Here is an 18,972-nt window from a genome sequence, read left to right on the forward strand (position 1 = left end):
AATTTATATATATATAGAAGGTCAGGCTCAAATTTACCCATATATTCATATAGTATATGGGAGCCCATGTCATTTCTGTACCGATTTCACTCATTCTGCCCACAAAGCTCCATTATATCCAAAATTATATGGTAACTTAATATTGCGATACCTGTGGTGGCAATATCGATATCCTTATAGTGCCAAGAAACACGTGTATCAAGTTTCATTAATATGGACATACGGACGGACAGACAGACAGACATCCCGAATTCAACTCGTTATGTCGTCCTGATTACTATATCCATACCATTTAGAGATTTGAGTCAGCGAACGTTAAAAAATCCTTGCATTTGATTTTCAAATCGCATTGCTTTTCGTATCGCAATAGAGAGTAGATCCCCTGGTCACTTTCCACATGATCTTTCCAACGGAGTAGAGTTTTCCTCTTCCTCTGCTTCCACCGGCGGGTACTGCACTGAACATATTCAAATCTGGAGTGTTTTTCTCCATTCCAACAATATGACCTAACCAGTTTCACCGCTGCCAATGTTCAAAGGACCATAAATCTAGCGCAAAACTTTTCTCTCGAAAACACCAAGTGTCGTCTAGGCGGATGTTGATATCGTCCACGCTTCTGCTCTATAAAGCAACACGAAGCTTTAGTCTTTCACACAGTCTACTCGATATAACATTATATACAATATTTAGGAGGTTTATTCCACGCTAATTGGCACAGATAGACCCCACAGTCCTTTTGTGAATTGATTCCAATCATCGGGTATGCTTCCGTCCGACCATGTTCTGCAAAAAAGCTGATACATGCGGCTTTTCAGTTCTTCGCCGCCGTATTTGAATAGCTCGACCGGCAATTCATCGGTCCCACCGATGTTGTTCTTCAAGAGAGTAATTGCTATTCGAATTTCTTCATGGTCTGGCAATGGATCATCTGTTTTATCGTCATCGATTGTGGAATTGGGTTCGCCATCTCCTGGTGTTGTACTTTCACTGCCATTCAGCAGATCGGAGAAAGGTTCCCTCCATAATGCCAGTATGCTCTGGACCTCAGTTGCCAGCTTACCACCTTGGTCTCTATATGAGAAGGTATGAGCTAATTAATTGTCATTGAGGTCATCTAACCGGAGCCCTGTAATCGAGATCGAAACATACAGAGAAGAGTGTTGGATTAGTGGGTTTCATTGGGCATACAAACAGGATTTTAATTTCATGCGTCGACTTATTCCACGCAGGACATAGTATGCTAGGTATCGACGTTCTTCTTCTTCTTCTTGACTGGCGTAGACACCACTTACGCGGTGGCTCAAGTAGCTCACGACTTCCGGTCTTAGACCAAGTATCCTCTGGGTAGCCAACAGACATCCGTTTGGAGGCGAGCTAAAGTGAGAAGGCGAAACCCGCTTATGCGGTTGTGCGTAGGGTTTGGGACCCACCACATAAAACCCCCCCCCCCAATGAAAAGAACAAAACGGGTATCGACGTTCAGTCTGGATAAATATGAGTTTAAGCTTTTACAATATCCAGAGCGAAATTGCGCGAAACTGACTCCGGTTTTACGAGACAACGAGCTCTTGTTATGTAATTGGTGGCGGTTTGACTCTACGGACGTCATGGGGTGGAAGTCGTTGAAGGTGCGGCTTTCTTTTCTCTGACAAGCTGATCCGGAGACTTCGCTTGGATTAATCCTCTTACAAAGGAAGTTTCTTGCTTAGAGACCAACTGCAAATAAAAGCTGATATATGTAGTTGAAATTGATTTAATAAGACTTTACCCAAACTGTCTATTCCAGCATGTATGTCAAGATACCAAAAGCATTGTGCAACACCGCAGAGATACATAAATTCGTGGAGCCCATTGAAGATTTCACATTCAAGAAGACACAACATCACTTACGCGAGTAAGTAATTACTGACCTTTTGTATATATTTCCTTTATAATTATGGTACTCTTTCTAACACGTAGCGCTATAGAATATTATTTGCGACCACGCATACGTATCGCCTTGGCACAATTGTGGAGTGAAAATAATTGGAAGATCAAACTCGAAGAGCATAAAAGTCGCATGTTTCGTGAACAGCAACGAACTGTACTCTATCAGGCTATGTTGCGTCATCAAGTCTATCCCAAATACTGGCAATTCCAGCATGAGTTTTACAGTCATGTGAAGGATATTGATTTCTTCAAATTCATTACATTGCGCTGCTATAAACCAATTGATGAAGCTGTGCAGGCAACAGAAAATGCTGCAAAACTGCGTTTTGAAAAGGATCCGAGAGCAAGTGAAGACAGACCGCCATCGATAGTAGAGTTTCCTGAGAAGCAGCCGCGATACACCGAAGGTGGTCTGCAGATGAGGCGTTCAATAGCAAAATATCGCAGTCGTACGCCACCGAAATGTATCACAACATTGACTCACATTACTGATCAACTGGATGTCTAGAAAATAATTATTTATTTTATATAAATGATATTATATACATAAATATGTTTGCAATTAAATTGAACTTGCACTTTTCCTTATTGCATATTTCTACAATGAAAGTTATATAGTTATGGCCGAATTGGTAGTGGTGCGATTTAAAATTTGTTGTCATATTTTTTTTGTTGTTGTTGTAACGGCAGTTTTAATAGTTTTAAGAAATTTAACAATCTTTGGGCGATTAAAAGGTAGGTGCACGTTTCGATTGCCTACACTTATTAACTTGGGGACGGCACTTATAAATTAGCGACACCATATATAGAAATCCATGAACAAAATATATGGACACAGATTCTTTCAAATCTAAACTTAAATTTTGAATGTATTAAATTTTTGGATTAAATTAGTTTATTTAAAATTCGAACACTCTTCTTCTTAATTTATTGCCAATCACGATAATCGATCAACATTTAACTCTGTTATCGATATATTAAATTCTACTTCATTTTTATTTATTATTTATTCTTATTATTTTATTTGTGCCTTAAGTTTACTAAATAAAATAATTATTTCATATTTTTATTAATGCCATCATAATACCACAATATTACAACTTTAAAAAATTAAACAATCTGACAGTGAAGCATAATTATTCATTGTGAATGACAGTGACACTAAGAAGCAGCATTATAACAAAATTTTGACACACAGCGAAGCAGGCAATCAAAACAACAACAACATACACACAAACATCAGAGATTTGGTGCTATTTATTTGCCACATGTCCGCTGAGAATGAGTATGTGCATCAAAGCAGGATCAAAACAAGCATTTAGAAAACATACGTCAACAAAACAGGATCGCTTGAAGCGTGCAAGCAAGGTAGTTGTATACCGATCAACATAATTACTGGAACACGGCGGCGACAAAGTGGTTAATACTGAAACTGGTACACACAGTAAAGATAACAACAGAGGCGTAAACCATGAACGGCAGTTCGGCAGCAACTACACCAACACTACACAAATTAACGTCTTTGAAGCCGGCTCGTGATTTGACACTAGGTGGACGTGGTGGTAATGCCGCCGCAAATGCAGCGAAAAAAGTATTCACGCCCAACCTCAATGTGGTGCGCAACAAGAACACGTGAGTTGTAAAGGATGCAAACAAAGTGTGTGTGTGTAAATTTATTAGTTTATTCTCAATGGCTTTCTTAGCAATGTCAAAACATCAAAAGACACCACAATGCGTGGTGGGCGTGGACGCGGTGCGCGTGGCGGACGTGGTGCTGGTGGAGGTGCGCGCGGTGGACGTGGTGGTGCTGCAGGCGGTGCCAATTCATCACTCATACAAACAACCGGTGTATTCTCAGAAGGTGCTGGCGCTATAAACATACGTAAGGCGAGCTCAGGCGGCTCTGGTTTCGGCAGTCGAAATGCAGATGATGCCGCCTCGCAAATGCGTAGACCCACAATTATCAAGCAGGAACACATGCGAAAAATTGATTTAAAAGCTGACGAAGAACATGTACGCGAATTACTGGGTGATACAGATGAAGATGATTTTGGAGATGAAAAGACTGATTTGGAGCAGATACCGGTCAAACTCAATGAGGGTGAGTTTGTTGAAATTTGTGTTCAATTGTGATTTGTGAAAACCAAAGCTGTGTTAAGTCGACAAAATACACAGGTGTTTGCTCGATTTGTGCAAGTTTATTTTGGTATATTAGTAATAATGTGGACTGGTGTACTTACAAACACAAAGTTGCTACAATGCGCATAAGTAAAGCTTTTGTACGCAGTGTGCAAAGTACGTTGAACACCAGGCGTGTTTAGTTAATGTTTTTCTGTGGACCTTAATCTATTACACATTTTATTTGTTATTTATTTTTGGTTTATCCTTTTAAACTTTCACTCTCTGCACACAAACACACACCCTAATGCATACCTAAACAATCCTAAACTTGCACTTGCGTCCGTTAGTCAAGTGGAAACCCATAAAAGTTGAAGTTAAACTAGAGAAAGTAGAAGCTGGCGTAAATGGTGAAGCTGCTGAAATTTGTGAAGAATCCGGTGAGTGAGCAAGGAAGACTATAAAGTGTATTTCTAGCGGAAAATCTAACAACAGCAACAAATCCTTTTTTTATTTGTATGAATTTCATTATTTGTTTCTAATAATATTATTACTTTTATTTTATTTATTGCTTAGGATCCGCTGTCAATATTGCACAAAATCTGCAAACGCTGACTGTAAGAGAGCAGCAGCAAACACGCACAAACAGTGCCTTGCCGCGGTATCCAGCGTCCATTGGTGAGCTCATAGACCAGACACAAGCACAGCTATTATTATTACAGGTGCGTAGCCAGGCATATATCCCTGCTTGATGTTGCTTATATTTGTTATTTATCTTTTTAGCTGCCAGATGTTTTGCCTTGTGAAGATGATGTGGAAGAAGTTTCGGAAAAGCCACAACATGAAAAGGTGACTTTTTTTTTTAATTTATTCGTGAGAGAGCTGACTTTTTAACAAAAAATAAATTCCTAATTACAGAATATTGCTGCTGACACACCCTCTACATCACAAAATCCACCTGCTACGAAACCAATAACGAAACGTATATCGCTTAAAGATATGGAAGAGGGTAAAATCGGTAGATTACTACGCTACAAATCGGGGAAGGTTAAACTAGTTTTAGGCAATACGTATTTCGATTTGAATATGGGCATGGAGACGGGTTTCCTACAAGTGTGTACATATACACTAAAAGTTATTTGTTGTTGTTTTAATAAATTTACATTTACTGTATTTCAGGATCTCATGTCCATCAATACCAATCGGGAGGAGCGTAGCGGTAATATGATAAATTTGGGACCCATACAAGCCAAACTCACCGCCACGCCCGATTGGGAGCATTTAATGGAACAAGAAGAACGACGGCAGCGTACAAAACCTGCATAGCACTGCGCACTTTGTAGTAACATTTATATAAAATTAGTTATAAAAAATAGTGTTTTTTTTAATTTAACAACTATTCGTAAGTTACTGTAGCAGTTAAACACAGCTCACCCGGTGAAATTAGCGCGAAGAAGGCGTTAAGAAATTATAAACAATTGCGCCTAGTTTTTGTAAAATAAAAAGTTATAATGGTTTAGTTTAACAAACATAGATACTTTAGTCATTTCAAATGTATGTTTTAAATAAAACTGAACTGTGAGTTATAACAAAGTGAAGAAAATGGTTTATTATTTTACAAAAACCAAAATCAAATTTTGAAAAAAAAAATTTTAGTGTAACCGAGCACTAAAGAACTGTAAACAGAATTTAAAAATTAAAAATAATTATTCCACACATGTCCACTTGTATGACTGTAGCCAATATGACATTTTACACTTTATTGATTGTTCACAATTTTCAAGCACTAACCGACTAATTTCTAGCTTCGATTGTTTTTTGCACTTCATTATCTTGCACACCACTACTGGCTGGTGCACCTTTACCACCTGGCAAAGTGGTGCGTCCACGATAGATATTTCCTTTCAAATCTATAGAGAAATTGTAATCAACTGGATTGGCTAAAGCCTGTTCAATTGCTGTTTCAAGATTTTCGCGGGTTATAAATGTCTTTGCCAATTCTTTCTCACGTCTAACTAATTCCTCAATTTGTTCCATGCGTTCTTCTTCACGCACACGCGCCGCTTCCAAACGTTCACGTATTTCCACTGCTTTTTGTTCACGCTCCTTCAACAAACGTGCTTCTCTTTCGCCGGCAATTGTTTGATTCCATGCTGCATTCTCTTGCATACAACGTTCGAATTCAGCTTCTTCTTGCTCCGGTGTTAGCACAAAATGATCAGCTGTGGTTGTGACATTCAAACGCAAAACCTCTTCACGCAGATACTGGCGTATGGAACGCATTTGCAATCTGTTAATATTTTTAAATAATGTTTGTTTAAAATAAGAAATTTATCCATACATACTTGTAATTATTATGCAAACGCATGAGTTCTGCTTTTTCGTCCGCATTCTGTTCCTTACGTTCTGGCACGCGATATAGTTTACTCTTTGCCACTGGCAACCAACGTGGCTTTCTGCGCCAACGCACGAATTCCAATGCAAAAGCAGAGCCTGTGGTTTTCGACTCATTAATGCTGAGCCTTGACAAAACGCCGGTTGTGGAGCGTAGCATTTTGGACAACTATGGAAAGCTATACAATTAAACTGTAACAAAATGTAAGGTTGTTTAATATAGAAAACAGTTATTAAAAAAAATGTTTAATTCAATTTGTTAAAAATAAAATAAGCATGATTACAAATAACACAAATATTATATAATTTCATATTTACCACTTCAGCAATATGAGGAATTCGATTTTTACACGTTTAGCTTCCTTGCAATATCACATACAAGCCAATAAAGCTACGGCAGACAGTGCTGTTTGAAAAAAATTATAAATTATTACTTTGTTCTTAGATAAATCTCAATTTTAAACGATTTACTTTCGTTTCTAATACTAATTTGACTGCATGCGGCTGAAAATAACAAAATAGTATAGTTGATAAACTCATGTGTTAAAAGGAATGCAATGAAAATGTGAACACAGATAAGCAATTATGCGATAAATAATTTTCATTTTAGTAAATAAATAAATATATAACTTATCTATTTAATTTGACAAATTCTACATAATTTTTAAATATAAATTGTTTTTATTATATGTATTACTATCTATTTTTTTTTATTAATTTCATTTCCAATCAGCAATTGTAATAAATTTACATTTTCAGTGCTGCCAATTCAATTGATGGCACAGTTGGCAATGCTGTTCGCAATTCCTCTTTCGCTTGTGCTTTCTGAAAAGACTTGTACACACTTTTGTTCACTGCTTCTATTTTCATAAATTGTTCGTAATTTGTTCAGTTTCTTTTAGACTACAAGGCGAAAAGGTGTTGTGTTATACGGTTTAAACGCGTACGATTGCATATGGCGGAAATTTTTTGTTTTTATTTTTTTCTACTACATAAAAATTTCAAACGAAACGAGTGCGATAATCAGCAAACAGACGAATTAGTGTCGAAATAAATACGAGTATTAAAGGACGGGCTAAGGCATAGACGTGTTTCAAGTGGAAAACGCATAAAGTGAAGTGTAAATATTTTTAAATACACTATATATTTTACAATCTTTTTCAATATATATATATGTATGTATGTAAGCTGAGAGTGTAAGCGTATTGGTTCATTCAAACGTCGTCTCCAAAAATTCCTTTGTGTGTAGCGTTGATGGGTGTGTGTGTGTGAATGTGTTTGAGTATTTGACTTCTATGATGTATATTTGTGTGCGTTCCGCTTTCCGAACTGTTGCGCACACCTTAAAAGTGGCTGGTAGCCAAATGTAGGCAGTGTACAGCGACGAGCGCGGTGTCAGCAGCAGAGACGACAACGATGACGGCGACGGCTGTTGAACGCAAGCAAAAGCAAAAACAATAAAAGTGTAAATATATAAGTAGCAGCAGACATGAGTGCAGATGGAGACGGAAGCGAAGACGGTGACTGAGTGTTATGAGATAAAAGACAAAGCAGCAACAAAAGCAGATAAAGTGGCTGTAAAAAAGGAATAGAAAATAATACATATACATACATATATAAATAATTATGCTTTTATTAGAAATACTTTTGTGTTGCCAAAAAAAGGGAGACTAGGTACAATGTGTGCAGAAAGAAATGTAGACATGAAAGAAAATATTGCATATAAAGAAATTAATTGAAGAAATGAGTTGGTTGAGCATTAGCAATGCAGACTGTTTGCATAAAGGAAACCTTGACGAAAGTTATATGAAAATAAAATAGAAATTCAAGCAAGCTGCTTAAGCATGAATTCCTTACATACAACAAAAATTATACCAACTTTAACACCGCCATTCTTATTTCAAACTTGTCTGATAAGAACGTCATTGACCAGCTAAATCTTAACTACAAATAACACCGCTATTCTTGGCAAACTAACTAAAAATAAATAAATATGTTTTTCACGTTTTAAAGCACTTATTCAAATACTGAAATGTAGTCTAAGGTTAACAGCGGTAGCGATAACAAAAATAAATTATATTAAAACAGCATATAAACACAGTATCAGCGCCAACGTTGGCGTCAACGTACCCAATGCTGTCAGTTTCGCAAATGTCTGCTGCTCTTCTTCTTAATCCTACTTGCCTTTGTGTCTATATTTGGCATAGTGTTCAATTGTGCCAAGTAATTTGAGTTCATTTCTTAATGGGTACATAATTTAATATTAATTACACATTGTTATTAATAAATTATACATACATTTTGCTGCATACTATATTAATCATATAACCACAAAAGCGCCCTCGTTTAGTGCGTTTAGTGTAGGGAAAATAAACAAGTGCAAAAATGTTTATTAATATTACTAGCAGCTTAATGTAAACCGCAGAGTAAAGTGACAAAAATAAACCAACAACAAATACATACATATATAGCCCAGAGCATAAAATGTCTGAGGGCACTTCTGCAGCCATTGCCGTCACCGCCGCCGCTGTCGTAGTGCAACCAACACTGTATAAGCACAAGCACAGCAAAATGGTCGCTATCGTCGTGCATAGCACGATTTGTGCACCCAGTTCTTGGCTATATATTAACATTTAGTAGCTACATATGTATATACATATTTGCTCGTCTTAGCACGGTACTAAATAAAACAATTTCATTTTACAGCAAATGAGCACGCATCGTCTTGTTTTATATGCAAATCATAAGCATAGCTACATTTACATACTTTAGCTGTGCGCTTTGTTCGCGACGCTGATGAAGTCAAGTGAATCGGGTGAAGTGGTTGCAAAGCTGCTGACGACGGCAATCAAAGTGACTTGGAGTGCTGCTGAAATGAAGTTTTTCTATGTTGTTGTTGTTGTTGTTGTTGTTGTTGGGGTTATTGAGGTAAAGCGCGGTGCGCAAGGCGCGGCATTCATGCAAAATCTATTGCACAAACAAATCTACACTCTACGCTGAATTGTTGCTTTATTTTGCGCCTAGCGCTACGAGCTTATAGAAAATTTCAATTCATTTGTTTAGTTATTTTATTTCACTTCGCTTTTACATGCATTATTCTTTAGCATTCCGCTTTGGAGGGGCATTCGTACGTCAAGTTGGGTAAAAAATTTTAAATTCAAAACGAGTTGTCAGTTGCTGCCGACGTAGGCGACGTCAACTGCGCTGCTACTATGTCAGACTTCGTGCAAAGTCAGTTGTGCACTGCATTTGTCTGCGCTGTCGCCGCGCTGCCAACGTTTCTGTTACGAACCTGCTGCGCAAGTGCCAATCGCTCGTCAGCAGTGACTGCGGCCGTGCTGCATCTCGTGCTTCGTCGCAGATAGGCATTTTTGACGAAGTCTTATTTGTTTTTTTTTCACAATTTGCGCGATGTGTGTATGTATGTATGTGTAGAAGTGTGAGTGTGAGTTTCTGTGTGTATGTTGTGAATTGTATGCAATATTTTGCTTATGTGCGCAGTCAATTTATATTTTAGCCTTTAACTGACTGTCAGGTTTTAACAAGTGTTTATACGAAAATATTTTTTAAAGATGTTAGAGTATTAAAATACATATTTATTAAAAAATATTAATTTATTATAAAAAAAATATTTATTTTTTATTTTAATTATTTAAATAATATTTAATTTACTGTGTTTTCAATAATAATTAATCATTTTCAAATACTTGTTGAAAATATTGTTATTTACCTACCTATTTTTTTGTATAACTTACAATCAATCACATTGGCCATAACAAAGTGGTTGTCATACGCTCAATGAAAAAAGATAAGATTGCAGTGTATTATTTTCTACTCTACGCTGTTTTGAAAGTACTCATGTACCTCCATATTGATATGCATATCAGTTTAAATAAATTTACACTTGTCGTTACGAATAGGCGCACATAAAGGGGGCAAGAAAATCAAACTATTAACGAGTGGTGGAAATACAATCATTAAAATCAAGCTAATAGATTGTTGTTGTTTTTGTAATAAAATAAAAGATTCCTGAAATGATTTTGATTCAGATTAGATATAAATCTGTGTCTGTAATAAAATAAAAGTTAAAAAAAAAATTTATTCAGATTAGATATAAATCTGTATCAGATCCGGTTTCATTTAGCCGACTTTAAATGCAAATAAATGTGAATAGCTGCCTCTGGTACACTTTTCTTTTATTAGCTTCCACTCTTTGCCATAATTAAAATGTTAAAATATTTGCAAATCAATTTCCAGTAAATTAATTATTATGTAAATATTTAAAATAAATATTTGATTAATAGTTTTTATTGTTTAAACAATACAAAGCATATTATAATAACTAACTAACACTGTCTTTTTACTTTCATTTTCAGGTTTTCTTTGTGTTCTTCAAGTTTGCTGAGGTTCCTTTGAGTTGAAAAAATAAAAAAAAAAAATAATAATATTAAATATTAAAGTTTATTCAAAATAATTTCACACAAACAACAGTATTTTTGTAGTCACAGAACAAAGAAAACGTTTTCTTTCAAAAGTGTTATTGCTACAAACAAACAAGATTAAAGATTATTACATAATTTCGCGCATAAAACGAAACGTCTTTTAACAAACAAACAAACAAAAAGTATAAACAAATACAAATATATATAAAATATTTAACGACGACACGCGTGCACAGCAGCAGCAACAACCGAAAAGTGAAACGAAGTTGAAAAGAAAATTTTATTAAAACAAAATAATAAAAAAACGCGCGTGTGTTTGTGCAACATATCTTTTGTATAAGATTTTAGTTTTTTATTTATATCTTGTTGCGTGCGAAATTTATTTGTTTGCCAATTTTTGTTGTTTTTTTTTAAACACACACAAAAAAGTAAAACGACAACGGCAGGCAAACTCCAATATTTGCCTACCGAGAGTGTTGTCAAAAATTTATGCTTAAATGGATGCAACATCAATAATCACACAAGTCTCACGCGACGATGAGCAGTTAAACGTGTGCCCAAATGAGAAAGGTGAGTCATGAAAAATATAGAAATAAAGTTGAATAAATGAAAAAAAGTAAAATAAAATAGCAAAATAAATGAAATAAAAAAGTAAAATAAATAAAATAAATAAAATAAACCTAACTGTACATAATAAAAGAAAAAAATGTATACAAATTAAAATTTTTGAAAAATGACAACAACAAAAAAAACATTTAACACGAAAACATGCAAAAAATTTTTATTAACACGAATTAGTATTATCTTAAGCACTTTGACAAATATCGAATTAACGAAGCGCAACATAATAAAATGTAACAAATCAAATAAAAACATTTAATATTCATACATGCGTTTGTATACTTATAAATATATACATATGAATGCATAAAAGGAACAAAGGAAGTGTAGTTGTGACAAGTTGGCTGTTAGCCTCCTGCTCGCTTGTTTGTTGGTTAATACCAGTGGGTTGGTTGGTTGGCAGTGGCAGTTATTTAGACGGCCAGTATATGAACCCAGCATTTGCCCCAACACCATTAACAACGCCATGGCCAAAGGCAGCGTTGCCATTGTCGGCGTTGTCGTCGTCGTCGTCATTGAAAGGGGAGCAACAAATGCAAGTGGGAAGCCTGATTTGTGTGTGTGGACGAGTTACTTGCCTGTCGGGTTGTTGTACTGGTTGCATGCTCCTCTTTTCATTTAATATGCTCCCCATTTGTGTGTGTGTTTGTATGCGTGTTTTTCGCCAGACATACAAAATGAGTCATCGGCAACTTGACGTCTGTATGTCATACCCACCAACTTAACACAGTACAATGTCAATATGTAGCATTTGCCAAGGCAATGGTCACAAGGATATGTGTGATGATTTTGTGCTTAAATGATGTTGTTAAAAATTTTTTTGTTTTTTTAAATATAAATTAAATAGTTTTTGTGAAAATATTTTAAGTAATGATAAATTATTTGAATTTACACAAGTAATCGATTTATCGTCAGCATCATCACGCCAGGTGTCAACTTTCATACAAAATTATTTTTTTTTTTGTTTTCAAATTAATTAATTCTGTTTTTTTTTTAATAATTTAATTGTTTTTTCAATTTTGTATTTTTTCAAGTATTTTTTTTTTATAATAATTTTTTTTTTTTTTAATTTTTTTTTATATTTTTTTTAAATTTTTTTTAATATTTTATTTTTTTCAAATAATTTTTTTCGAATATTTTTTTTAATTATTATTTTTGTTTTTTGAATTTTTTTCAAATTATTTTTTTATATTTTTTTCAAAAATTTTTTTATATTTTTTTCAAAAATTTTTTTATATTTTTTTTTAATTTTTTATTAATTTTTTTTCAAATTATTTTTTTTCGAATTTTTTTGAATTATTTTTTTTTTTTAAATTTTTTTTTCAAATAATTTTTGTTTTTCAATTTTTTTTAATTTGTTTAAAATTATTATATTTTATTAAAATCATTTATTAATTTTTTTTCTTCAAATAATTTCATTTTTTTTATCAATTTAATTTTTTTTTAAATTATTATAATTTTTAAATCATTTATTTTTTTTTTTCAAATAATTCATATTTTATTTTAAATCATTTACTTTTTTTTCGCAAAAAAATCGTGCCACTTAACACACTGTGCATACCACAAATCAGCTTAAATTCAACAGTCCAAGTATGCAGTAATGCCGACGCCATAGCAGGTTTATGTTGGTTTTATGTTTATTTATTTATTTATTTTATTTTATTTTATTTTATTTGTTTTCGCACATTCGCATCTCCACCTTGCCTATATTGCAACACATTTCACCTTCGATCTTCGTGTTTTTTTCCCCCATTTGTACACCTTGTCAGCGGCAAAAAGGGGATGATTTGAGTTGCGTTGCGTTTGTGTTTTCGCAACTCAAGGACATTGAACTTGCTTGCCTTTGTTTCGTGCATTTATTTGTATTTCGCTGCAATTTACACATTTTGCTTGCTTATCAATGTGCTTTTCGTACAGAAAAAAAAAACAAAAACATTTGCAGTTAAGCAGGTTAAGCAGTCGCATCGCACATTCAAGCAAAAGAATTTCTGTCTTCCATAAGCAAGTGTAAATTAGTGGGAACTTTTAGCAAACGAGGTTACATATTAATTTGTGTTACGTGAGTGAATTTTTCTAACCTGAAATATATTTACAAACATATCTACTTTCTGCTATGCATTTACTTTCTCCAACGACCATTTTGGACCCAAACAACAATTTCCAGCTCATTTAATTTTCCGAGCACAACTAGCAAACGCCGCTTTTGTAGCGCCAATGCGCGGATACTTAGGCAATGCCGCTTTTTATTTTTATTGCATTTCATTATTGTATAATTTATATTTTTTTTTTTTTACTTTTTTGTGCAGTTTTTTCTTGAGTTGCCTTTATTTTCAAGCATTATCACTGCACTTTAGCTAAGTATTTATATGAAACGCGTCGTCGACACTAATCGGCCGTTCGCCTGTTCCGCATTTTGCCACTTTTGCTACGTTCAATACACTGTCATTCAAACATTTTTGTTTTAATATTTATTTTGTTGTTGTTGTTGTTGCTGCTATTGTAATCACCATTTATTTACTTATTTTTCTGTCATTTAACCATTTAAGCTAAGTGTAAAGGCATGTCACTGCCGCTCTAAATGAATTTCTACATTTTGTTGCCGCCGCTGTTGTTGTTTTTGTTGTTGCTGGTGCGTTCATGTTCGCGTATTTTTCTATGACCAATTTATTTTCCAATTAATTGCACTCACACATTGCTTTACCGCCGCTTCAGTGCAAATGGGAAGAAAGTGGAGGAAAAAAAAGAATAATATACAAAGGCAACAACACAAAAACGCTGTAGCAATAGGGCGCAATGCCTTTTTTGTTGTAGTTGCATTTGTTGCACCCCTTTCACATTGCACTCACTGCCGGCAATCAGTCAAACAAGGCATGCATGCACTCGGTCACTCAAATCACGATTGTGGATGAGGAGCACGTTTGTGGTGTGCTAGCGCTGAAAATGCTTTAAAATTCTACTTGTGACATTGATTGGCTGTGTGTGATTTGAAAGTGCACATTATAAAGTATTAATAAGGCTTCATAATAAAAATAATTTTCAATTACACATTGTTAACGCGCTTTCTTGCTTTCTTTCATAATGACAATTAAAATTAATGAAACACATTATTAGCAGTGTTGCCACACAATGTTTTCGTATTATTTGTGTTTTAAAATTATACGTAATTTATTTTAATTTCTATAATTTTGCCGACAACAGAAATTCAACATATTTTCAATTAATTAATTGCCATATTTGTGCTATCGTTGAAGTTATCGATTTATCGAAAATACATGACAGGCATGGTGTGAGAAATGTGTGAACGGTGCAATGTATTTAATTGTTTTAGAAATTATAAATATTTATACATTTTAATTATAAAAAAAGGATTAAATTATATTATATAAATCTGTGAATAGTGCCAGTCAGCGTAACTATTAAATGGGGAACTACAATTCACAAACGCCATTTATAACAAGCTCAATCAGTTACAACGCATATAAATACAAGATTTATAATCACATGCAATAGAATTTATAATTCTACAATCATTTTACACTCATTCCACACACTTTCAAGCTAAATTCGCATTTGTACCCACTAAATTATTCCACATTCTATACAGTTTCTCACTGATTTTTCAATCACCTTGTGGGAGACTCTGCTTTTTAAATCTGCTGCTGAAAGGCTTGAAGCTGCCTGTCAACTTTTGACGTTTATAAATTGCAATTTTTCGTTTTCAATACATTTATAAATACATACACATTTCTATATGTATGAGTGTGTTGAAAAATAACTTGTTTTGCACTTTGCCTTTTTATATAGACAATAAAAACCGCACACGCTTAAACATATGTGGTTAGAAAAAAAATGCGAAAAAGGTAAACAATCAAATGACGGCAAAAATACATACGATCGCTGTGTAAAAGCTGTATCAATAATTCTATCGGTTGTTGAGCAAAAAAAAAAATGTCATTGCGCATTTAACACAAGTATCGACGTTCGATTTGCACTAGTTAAGCTTTGTGCTGTTCTACCGCACCTTAGTAATAAAATTTTTTGCTGTCAAACACATGCATACATACCTATACAACTAATGTGATTTTTTATTGATTTTTTTAATTTTTTTTTTTTAATTTTTTTTTTATAATCAAAGCAAGCGTATTGAGCTTGCCTGCAAAGTTGTATGCGCCGCAAATATTGTCATGTATTGCCTTGCATCTCTAATAATTTTTTGCCATTTTTATTATCTGATGAATTCTTTAGCGTTCGTTTGTCGTTATTTGGTTAGCAATTAACTATTTTATATTCTATTGATTTTGATTTTTTATAAAAAAGAAGTGATTTTAGTTTAATTTGTAATGCATATTTTGTGATTTTTTCACCCAAATTGAGTGATTTTTTAATTTATATGAATTTTTTGTTCAAACATAGTTAGAAAGTATATTTTTTGGAGGGGGAAGAGCCGAGAATTGAGAATTACAATTGTGATCCAATACCCAACTGAGTATTAGTTGTACAGTGTCATAAGTGAAGTGTCGCAAGTGTCAATTTACAGAGTTATCGATTTTTGAATGAACTTTGTTGTTCGCTGTATTGTATAAATATTTAATGATATTCAATAAAATTCTTCGAAACGTATTTAGTGTTTAATTTTTTTTACATTCTATTATTTTTATTTTTTACTTTTTTAATTTCTTTTAAATTTTTTTTATTATTTATTTTTAATTTTTTTTTATATATATTTTTTTTATTTTTAATTTTTTTTTATATATTTTTTTTTTTATTTTTTATATATATTTTTTTATTTTTTATATATTTTTAATATTTTTTTATAATTGTTATCTTCTACAATGCATAACGTGTCAATACACATACGTTTTCCATACAAAATTAATAAGTGTATAAATTTTTTAATAATGAAAGTGATTTATGGTCATAACTGATTTATTAACTTTTAATTCTCAATAGCTTTAAATGCCTGCCAGCTAAAAAAAAACAAATATATTTTTTTGAATCAGTACAAAAATTACATTTGATTTATGCACATATGCTCATCATTTTACATTATTTTTTTATTAACACTTCATATTAACACTTGCGATGACCTAAGGCACTATGAAAAATCATAATTTACATGTCACGTATTTATCGCTGCCAACTTTTTTGTGGTGAAAAAAATAAATAAAAACAAAAACAAATAAATCATATTTGTGAATAGTTGTACATAATGAATGCCAAGTGATTGAAAAGCTTAAAACTGGTTTTAAATTTTTTTTTTTTCGTTTTTTACACACCTCTAAAATAATTTTTTTTTTTTCGTTTTTATGCTCTAAAATATTTGGTTTGCGGTTCGCTGCTAATTGACAAATATTTCCATTCATTTTTTTGACGAATTTACGTGCATACATATATGTATAGTATATTTATATGTATTTACACAGTATGCTTGCCTACGAGTTTGTCATCCACTCTATACTAGCGGACCGGTCAAGCAATAACATTAAAAATTTTTATAGCCCGTCATGCTGGTACCCACTAGTTTAAGTATAGCTTTTATTATATAAATTATTAGAAACGTACTCGACAAACTGTGTCGTTTGTGCCATGTGTGTGATAATACAAATTCATATCATACAGCAACCAACCTCAAGCATAAAAAAATTGTTTTTTAACTACTAGCACAAATATAGCTGTTTTATTTTTATTTTTTTTTTTGTTGTCACATTTTTTTAGCATATTCAAGCATCATTACTCGCCCCTACAGGTGCTAATATATGTACGTGTGTATTTATGTATATTTTATATTAATGGCATTTCAATCAGCTATTCTAGCCAGTTTAGCTTGCTGCTGCTTGATGTCTACATGCTCCATTCCGGTTCAGTCAAGTGTGTAGTCACAACTCACTCTCACTTGTTGCCTACTTATACATACATATCTACACAATATTTTGTATTCTTTATTCTGTGTATTGCCTTCGAAAATTTTCATTTAACGCACATAAGTCAGCGCGGACATGTGCCATATGCTCTTTGGCACACAAAAATTTTTAAATTTTTTTTCTTTATAATTTTTTTCTTTTGGTATTTTTTTCTTGTATTTTTTTGTATTTTTTATATATATTTTTTTGTATTTTTTATATTTTTCATATTTTTTTCTTTTTTGTGTTATTTTGTCTTTGTGTGCTTAAGGTCTTCTTTTCATTATTTAATTTTTTTTTGTTTCGGAAAAATTCCACCATGTAGCACAAATATTTATTTTTTTTATGACTTCTTCCACTTTTCTTTTTATGTTTGGACAGCAAAAAAAAATTTAGTCGTTCGCTAGCGGCAAATATTTGGTATGCTTGTCATCGTTGCCGTCGTTGTCGATAAGGAGCTGTTTATTGAGCGCAAATTCTTGTTGCAATCTCTTTACTTTTTGGTTTTGTCTTTTATTTCTTTTTTTCTTTTTGTATTTTAATTTTTTTTATTTTATTTTTTTCACATACACATTTTTATCTTGTTCGTCGATTTTTATTGTTTTTGACTTTTATTTTTTGTGAAATTTCGCATTTTTTGGTGCTTAAATTAACGGCATTTGGCTTTTATGATTTCTTCTAGTCGTCTCTCTTATTGCTGCTCACATGCACATAAATTAATATAAGTTCCACTTGAATGTGTGTGTGGAAAGTAATATAATATTATATTATATATGAGGCATTTGAGTCACTCTGTTGCCGCAGTATGTAGGGCACTACTCTTACTTTTTTTGATGTATTTTAAGGAATTTATTCACTTGACTGATTTAATTCTTATTTACATTTTATTATTATTTGTATGTAATTTTTTCTCTCGCTTAATTGAACCACTTTTTCTGCTTTGAAATGTTTGTTATATTATATACACAGCAATATGCAGAATACGGAAAGCATTTTTTCGCTTACATTTTTGTTGTATTATTTTTAATTGCTGGCAATATTGCAGTGTTTGATGTTTTTCAGTTTTCTTTATTTTATTTTATTAATTTTTTTAATTTTTCTTTTATTTATTTTTTGAATTTTTTTTTAATATTTTTTTTTTAATTTTTCTTTTGTAATTTTTTTTCTTTTGTGTTTTATTTTTATTTTTTTCCTTTTCATCGGTTTTCAATAGGCAAATGTTTTATTTGAAATTCAAAAATAAAATCGCCCAGACATATGCGAATATATAAACATTGGCACGCCACACAATTTTGCACAGTCACAGTGTTGCATTAACAAAGCAAAATTGAGCAAAGCCAGAGAAGACTATTCCTACAATATACAGCAGAGACGCCTATGTGGTAGCTTGCAATTTAAACATTTTGCGGAAATTTCACTGCAATTAAGTTGCAAAATTATTTTTAATTTTATGGCGATATTATCTCAATGTTATAAATATTAAAAATCAGTGGATTTTCCAAGCACATCAAACATTAAATAAAAATTATCTCACTCACTCACTGCTGTGTGAGTTGCATTTTAATTAG

General features: G+C 32.8%; 4 protein-coding genes across 6 annotated transcripts in view; 3 read left to right on the top strand and 1 right to left on the bottom strand.

Annotated features, from left to right (window-relative positions):
• Window positions 1-2,474, top strand: part of LOC105217496 (uncharacterized) — a 30,528-nt gene extending 28,054 nt beyond the window's left edge. The window contains exons 9-10 of one of the 2 annotated variants that reach the window (XM_054228912.1): window positions 1,787-1,894; window positions 1,960-2,474. In XM_054228912.1, coding sequence (XP_054084887.1) covers window positions 1,787-1,894; window positions 1,960-2,437 — 586 coding nt within the window. In that variant the 3' untranslated portion in view covers window positions 2,438-2,474. The remainder of the gene's footprint in view (window positions 1-1,786; window positions 1,895-1,959) is intronic. The other variant, XM_011192531.3, reaches the window with a different exon arrangement.
• Window positions 2,475-3,115: 641 nt separating this feature from the next.
• On the top strand, window positions 3,116-5,650 carry LOC105215437 (DNA-directed RNA polymerase III subunit RPC4). 2 transcript variants are annotated; one of them, XM_011189358.3, is made up of 7 exons: window positions 3,117-3,561; window positions 3,633-4,030; window positions 4,398-4,487; window positions 4,624-4,769; window positions 4,831-4,896; window positions 4,966-5,160; window positions 5,227-5,650. In XM_011189358.3, exons 1-7 carry the CDS (start codon window positions 3,401-3,403, stop codon window positions 5,371-5,373), a joined length of 1,203 nt encoding a protein of 400 aa, XP_011187660.1. In that variant the 5' UTR covers window positions 3,117-3,400; the 3' UTR covers window positions 5,374-5,650. The 2 variants fall into 2 exon arrangements, with proteins under 2 accessions (XP_011187669.1, XP_011187660.1); XM_011189367.3 differs by lacking the exon at window positions 4,398-4,487 and having other exon boundaries at window positions 3,116-3,561.
• Window positions 5,651-5,767: 117 nt separating this feature from the next.
• On the bottom strand, window positions 5,768-7,042 carry LOC105215451 (probable 28S ribosomal protein S26, mitochondrial). Its single transcript, XM_011189379.3, has 4 exons — window positions 6,913-7,042; window positions 6,760-6,847; window positions 6,393-6,633; window positions 5,768-6,337 (listed from the first exon to the last, which is right to left on the bottom strand). The coding sequence occupies exons 3-4, from the start codon at window positions 6,599-6,601 to the stop codon at window positions 5,842-5,844; spliced, it is 705 nt and encodes a 234-aa protein (XP_011187681.1). The 5' UTR covers window positions 6,602-6,633; window positions 6,760-6,847; window positions 6,913-7,042; the 3' UTR covers window positions 5,768-5,841.
• Window positions 7,043-7,323: 281 nt separating this feature from the next.
• Window positions 7,324-18,972, top strand: part of LOC105215467 (phosphatase Herzog) — an 82,607-nt gene continuing 70,958 nt past the window's right edge. Inside the window, exons 1-2 of the mRNA XM_011189398.3 lie at window positions 7,324-7,561; window positions 10,818-11,453. Coding sequence (XP_011187700.1) covers window positions 11,381-11,453 — 73 coding nt within the window. The 5' untranslated portion in view covers window positions 7,324-7,561; window positions 10,818-11,380. The remainder of the gene's footprint in view (window positions 7,562-10,817; window positions 11,454-18,972) is intronic.

This window comes from Zeugodacus cucurbitae, chromosome 4 (assembly GCF_028554725.1).
Source record: "Zeugodacus cucurbitae isolate PBARC_wt_2022May chromosome 4, idZeuCucr1.2, whole genome shotgun sequence".
NCBI lineage: Eukaryota > Metazoa > Arthropoda > Insecta > Diptera > Tephritidae > Zeugodacus > Zeugodacus cucurbitae.

Coding starts and splice junctions, on each gene's coding strand:
- LOC105215437 (XM_011189358.3), top strand. CDS start 3,401: ATGAACGGCAGTTCGGCAGCAACTACACCAACACTACACAAATTAACG. Junction 4,031..4,397: donor ACCGGTCAAACTCAATGAGG/GTGAGTTTGTTG, acceptor TGCGTCCGTTAG/TCAAGTGGAAACCCATAAAA. Junction 4,770..4,830: donor CACAGCTATTATTATTACAG/GTGCGTAGCCAG, acceptor TTATCTTTTTAG/CTGCCAGATGTTTTGCCTTG.
- LOC105215451 (XM_011189379.3), bottom strand. CDS start 6,601: ATGCTACGCTCCACAACCGGCGTTTTGTCAAGGCTCAGCATTAATGAG. Junction 6,338..6,392: donor CGTTTGCATAATAATTACAA/GTATGTATGGAT, acceptor AAATATTAACAG/ATTGCAAATGCGTTCCATAC.